The following is a 6,052-nucleotide window of genomic DNA, read 5'->3' as shown; positions in this document are numbered from 1 at the left end:
GTGGCAGCTCTCACGGGGGGCTGGGACACCTGGAGGTTCACCCGAGATCTCCCAGGACAGGAGCTGCCACCCTGCCCTGCACCTCCCTCAACACTCTGGAGAGCATCCCTCGGGTCTGGCCCCTCCACACAGTATTCCAGAAGCCCACCCATTGCCCATGGGGTCTGTGCTGCCTTGTGTGATGGGGCTGGAAGGGCACATACAAACCTGAAGATCTTTGCTTTTCAACATTGGCTGGACCTTCACTGAACACGTGAACTGCTGTGGAAAAGAGCAGTGGCAAGGCAGGGTGGGTGCAGGAAGAAAGGAAACAGCTGGAGGAGTATTTCAAATACTTTATTTAAAAAAAAAATCCCAGTGAAAAACACAATGGCTGTGCCTTTTCGTGGGTAAGAGGCACAGCCCCTGCCCTGCGCCCCAGCTGGCCCCCGGCACCGCTCCCTGGGTGGGCAGCTCAGAGGCCGTGCTCCTGCCAGGAGGGCAACACGGCGCGGGCTCCAGCTGGGGAGGGTTCAGAGCTCTGAGCAGCCCCTCTCTTAAAAAATGTTTAAAACCAGTTGTGAGAATAAACTCTGGTGTTAAAAAAGGAAAGAGAAAGGAGCAAGGGAGGCTCTGCCAGCACTGAGGGCTGTGGCTGGAGGTCTCACACTCCTGCCTGGGGAGAGCCATGGTGCTCGTGGTGCACAGCAGCTTCTCTTCTTTAAAGTGAAAACAATCAACCAAGCAACAGTAATTTCTTCCAAATTTCCCCGGCAGCCACAAATTTCTCCAGCTGCTCACACAAACACGCTGTCTTCCCTGCAGGAAATGCTCTTGCAGAAACCTGAGCCTTCCTCCTCTGCTAAACAACATGCTTCAGATTCCCTGCAAATAACAGGAGGCAGAAAAGGATATTTCCACTGATATTTCAGCCTGACAGAGTGGCCCGGCCAGGGGTGCTATCCTTATGCCTGACAGACTGGGCAGTGATACAGGAATCCCAGCCTGGGCGCAGACCCCGGTCCCCGCAGGCCCCTTGCTCCCTCTGCAGAGGCTGCTGCCCTCCTCCCAGCCAAACTTGGGGAACTACCAAAGGGAGACCCTGCCACCGCTTCTGCTGTGAGTGTCTCCTGCAGGCTGACCACTGGTTCGGGGCTCGTGGACCGGCACCGGAGGGGCACACGCTCACTCCTTGCTGCCTTGTCCTTCCTGAGGGCTGGGTGCACTGCCAGGAGTGCACAGCATAGGTCCCTCCCTTGGAGAAAATACTTGTGCCAGGGCCAACTGTGTGCCAGGGATATTTTTGCGTTGCAGGGTTGACTAACTGACAAGCTCCGACCAAACTTGCATGCAGGAGGAGGATGTGAGCTTATGGCATAAACATGCAGAACTTGGACTTTCGATGAAACGAATGGAGATTTAAACCAAAGAGGCAGAGGAAGGTAAAATATGTCAGGCTTGTAACGGGTGACAAGCGTATGTGTAGGAAGTGGTAGCTCACCAAACTGTGGTAACGGGACTATCAGCAACTGGGAAGTGTGGCTAGGAGGACAAAACTGGGCCGGTCACTGGAGAGGCTGCGAAAAAATGAGGCTGGGGAACTGAAAAGTTAACTGTGGTGCAGGGGAAGGGCTAAATACATGAGCTCTCCTCTCCTGAACTCAGACACTGTGATACGAAAGGGAATGAAAACCACACACGAGCAGCAGCTGGAACAGACCCCCTGGAAGCATCTGCTGCTCATTCAGCCCCACACAGCCTGCAGGTCCTCCTGCATCCAAATGTTAACCCCCAGCTCCAGACAGTCTAACAATCAACCACTGTAACAACCTCCCCAGAGACGTGGCAGAGTCCCCACTGCTAGTTTTCAAGATGCAACAGGACAAGGTGCTAGGCAATCTCATCTAGGCTCCCTTTCGCAGGAAAGGTTGGATCGGATGATCTTTGAAGTCCCTTACAACCGAGGCTGTGCTATGAATCTAATAAGGACAGGGCCCCGTGCTCCTCTGCCCAGCCAGAGGAAAGGCAATGGCAATTTTTGCTAACAGGGACCCACAGCCGTAAGCTGATGTGCTACTAACACTGAGAATCCCAAGTGAAGCAGGAGGATGACGTTGTACACGATGAGCAGTCAAGTAAATGTGGTTCATCTTTCTGGTCAGCAAGAAAGACCCCAACGAGCTTTCCTGAAGCTCGCTCTAAAAAGACTTGTAAGCCCGAAGCAGGAGTGTTCGCTTGGACAACTCACCTTTAATAGAGTTAAGAATTTCTTGAATTCTCTGTGGCTCATTGCGGTCTGGTCTGCAGCTCGGTGTGATCTCCAGCACGTAATCAGGACCATATTCTGTGAAGAACTGCAGGGAAGAGGAGAGGAGAGTCAGCAGAGAGGTCTCTGGCTGGCTGAGGCGGGAGGGAGGGCTCCCCATGGGTACCTGTTTGTAAAAAGGCAAAAACATTTTCTCTGTCTGAAGGGTGTATGTAGCTTAACTACATCAAAGAGGTACTTCTGCACTGTCTGTGTCCACCTGAAGTTTGCAACCGCTACCAGTTCAAGGGCTTGGGAAGCAGAGCTCAGTGGTGCAGCCAAAAGCAGTCTCATGTCTATGCCAATGCTTTATTTGGGAAAGCTGTTGACACTCGTTTTATACATGGTTACCTGCAAACCTGATTTTTTTAAGAACAAAATTCAAGTGCTGCCTATCAGATATCCTTCCTTTCGGCTCCCTGCTGCCCTTGCACAGTGCTGCATTGACATGACTGTGAAACACCTGGAAGGAGAAAAATCAGTGTGCTTCAAGGTTAATAATGTGTATCTCCTGGCTGAGTGCTCCAATAGTGTGCAACTGAGCCTGAATGAGAAAATCTGCAGCACATGGGCTCTACACGATGATGCAGAATCACAAATTATTGCCAGCAGTTTTATTTCAAGAGCACGCAGCGCTGAGCAAAGAAGCAGATGCACCAGGTTAAAAATTCAGCAGTGAAGTTGCAGTTGGTCCTGTTGCTACCCCTGGAGAGCCTCACCCCATGGAAAGGTAGTCCAGACTTAAAGCTATTATATCAAAAATAGGGAAATTCACAGCATTATCATCTCCCAAGTGATTAATGATGAACAGGGCTGAGGTTTTCTTTAAGGGTGAGATTGGAGGTGGCATATCTGGCAACCCAAGACCAACATCTACCCCTGACATTATCCACCCAAGGGTGTTAAGAAAGCTGGCTGACATCATGGTGAGTCCACTCTCCATAACCTTTGAGAAGTTGTGGAGATCAAGGGACATCCCAGAGGACTGGAAGAAGGCTAATGTCACCTCCATCTACAAGAAGGGCTTAAAGGAGGATCCAGGAAATTATAGGCCCATCAGTCCTACTTCAGCCCCTGAGAAAGTTATGGAACGAATCCTCCTGGGGGCTACCACAAGTCAAATGAAGCACATGATTGGGAAAAGCCGGCACAGATTCACCAAGGGCAAATCGTGCTCGACAAACCTGATTGCCTTCTACGACAAAGTAACCTGCTCAGTTGATGCGGGGCAAGCAGCGGACATTGTCTACCTGGATTTCTCCAAGGCTTCCCCCACTAGGAAGCACTAACAAAAGAAACTCCTTCAACCACTCATCAATTGACAAAAGCAACAAGCAGCACCTGGGAATCAGCTGAGTTTTGACCCACCACAGGGACCCAGAGAGGCAAATCCACCAGAACAAACCAGTAATGTCAGTATTCTCCTTGAAGTGGGAGGCTTAAGCCTTAATATTTCCGACGATAGTACAAAAGAGCCATTCGTACAAGCACCTTCTATCCACTCTCTGGCAGCCTGGAGGGGATTCAAGAGGTGGTTTTCAGTGCTTCAGAAAAAAATTGTTCTGTTTCCTCATCTCTCAGAACAAGGAGGATGTTACAAGCAGGCAAGCTTGGGCTTCAGCAACAAAATGCCTGCACTACTCACCCATTTATTTGTAGCAGGGGAAAACCTATCTTTTTCATCCCTGAAAAAACCCTGTCATTTTCAGGGATAAAAACCCCCAGCGTTGAAAACCATGACTCGCAGGGAAAGCTAAAAATCCTCTCCTTAATCAGCAGCTCACATGGAAACTCACAACCACCCCCTTTTAAAACTCAGGCATGTCAAAACTGAGAGAATCACAAACGTCCGATGCACAATCCTAACGCCCTGAGCAGGCCAAAAGGAGCTGAAGTTTAAACCAGAGGGAGGCATACCTGGGACTGGAAATGTCTTCCCTCCCACTAGCAGGATGTCCCAGAGAAAGGAGCAGTGCCCAGTGCTGTAGCACGACTACAGAGTGCTTTGGTGGTCTGAAAAAGGGCGGGAGTAATGGTTTGGCGATGGGAATGTGGGATGACTGCAGGGAAAGAAGTGCTGGAGGAAGAAAAGAGTAGGCATAGAGACCAGGAAAAAGGGTGAGAAACAAAGAAAGGAAAAGGCAAGGAGAAATAAAAAGTCTAAAACAATAATGTTCTTAAAGGGGAAGGATATTTTCTACTGAATAATGCCAAATCTGACAACAAGTACTATGCCAATAGCAAAAAATTAGGCATCTTATAAAAGTCTAAATTTTGTTCCTGATTTTAGTCCAAACAGTTCATTGGTGGATACTGCTGCAGGGGGACCATGACCCACTGCACCATCAGCACGGGATGTTCAAAGAAATTCTGTGTTGGTCCTTCTAGACATCCTAAGACTATTTAAACACCATTCCACTGCTGCTCAGTCAAATGCTTTCTGGATGTCAAGACCACAGCCATCTCGTTTTCAAGCCCTTCTCTACAAACTCATGAACAAAAAAGAACCACCAAAAGACCTCCATGTTTCTGAATATTGACTTCCTGTCATAGTAACTTGATTCCAAGATACGGAGCTGTAAAGAACATCCCCAAACCTCTCAATGCTGGAAAAGCAGCAAAGCGCTGAATATAACTGGGTAGAATTTGGCCCGTCATCACTGAAAAAGCATGCCAAACCTGGCTGAAATACATCAAGAGCAGCACAACCTAGCCACTTCACAGTGCAGTGCTTCAGCCATGACCTGTCCCAGACCACGCACTCTCATGAGTTTCCTTCAGGAGGGAAGCAGAGCGCTGGGGCTGTACAGCAGGAAAGCAGTGCCTGGACTGCCCTCAAGCTGCTCAGTCAGGAATTCTGCACTGTTCTCAAAAAGCTGACTGGTCTGACAGCTCAGTTTCCAGGTTTCATGTTAATCAGAATGGGAATTCCTATTTAAAGCAAAGATAATACAAAATCAGGAAGTACCAGCCTTTGTTTCTGTGCACAGGCACCGATAAGCTATTAAACCATTAGTGGTTCTTTGCCAGAAGCAGCAGAATCTGACAAAAAGACATCAGCCCCATGTGCGCACAAATACGTAGGTACACATACACAGAAAGCACATGTTCTTTCCCCTTCAGATTATCTCATAGCTGTGTAAGTATTTCATACCCAGTAGCCTCCAAACCAATTCTCCTTCACGACTTTTCGCCCCGCCAAATCTGCTTCCCCTAGTTTACCTCAAATATGCCAACCCATCCCAACAGCACAATGCAGGCAGCCTGGAGCATCTCGTGGAAAGATTACAGAGGGTAAACTATACTGGTGAGAAGGACTCTAAAAATAAGCAAAACCAGTCACAGCTGTAGCTCTGGGAGTTTCTGTTAGGAAGCTCTGCAGGATTAATGCAGGATGAGGACGTCTCATCCTTAATCACAGAGAAATGGGATGGTTTCTCAACCTCTCGAGGATGGTATACAAGTATTACTCCAAACCGTGTCTTCCAAATGCTGTATTTGCCATCAACCATCTTACTGTCTTCTGCTCTGACAACTGTGACCAGCAAAGACTGGGCTTCCAGATATCTTTGTTGTAAAGCACAGCCATGAAGAGAAGCCAGGCAGCAAAAAAGATGACTTTGGATGTCAACTCCCAAGCTGGCTCATCCCTTCCACAAGCAGCTTGCAAAGAGCTGTTTGACTTTAACAAACTCAGGTCCCCTCATAGAAAGCGCAGGAGTACAACAGCAGCAAGTTGCTTCCCGGAGCACTCAGTGGGCTGACGTG

At 48.7% G+C, this 6,052-nt stretch overlaps 1 protein-coding gene across 1 annotated transcript in view; it reads right to left on the bottom strand.

Annotated features, from left to right (window-relative positions):
• Positions 1-841: 841 nt before the first annotated feature.
• The window catches only part of HDAC8 (histone deacetylase 8), a 43,315-nt gene continuing 38,104 nt past the window's right edge, over positions 842-6,052 (bottom strand). The window contains exons 9-10 of the mRNA XM_009883438.1: positions 2,228-2,333; positions 842-864 (exon numbers count right to left, since the gene is read on the bottom strand). Coding sequence (XP_009881740.1) covers positions 842-864; positions 2,228-2,333 — 129 coding nt within the window. The remainder of the gene's footprint in view (positions 865-2,227; positions 2,334-6,052) is intronic.

The sequence above is a fragment of the Charadrius vociferus genome, unplaced genomic scaffold (assembly GCF_000708025.1).
Source record: "Charadrius vociferus isolate BGI_N301 unplaced genomic scaffold, ASM70802v2 scaffold824, whole genome shotgun sequence".
In the NCBI taxonomy this organism is placed as follows: Eukaryota; Metazoa; Chordata; class Aves; order Charadriiformes; family Charadriidae; genus Charadrius; species Charadrius vociferus.
Note: the sequence above shows the minus strand (reverse complement) of the source record. Positions and strands in the feature narration are given on the sequence as shown.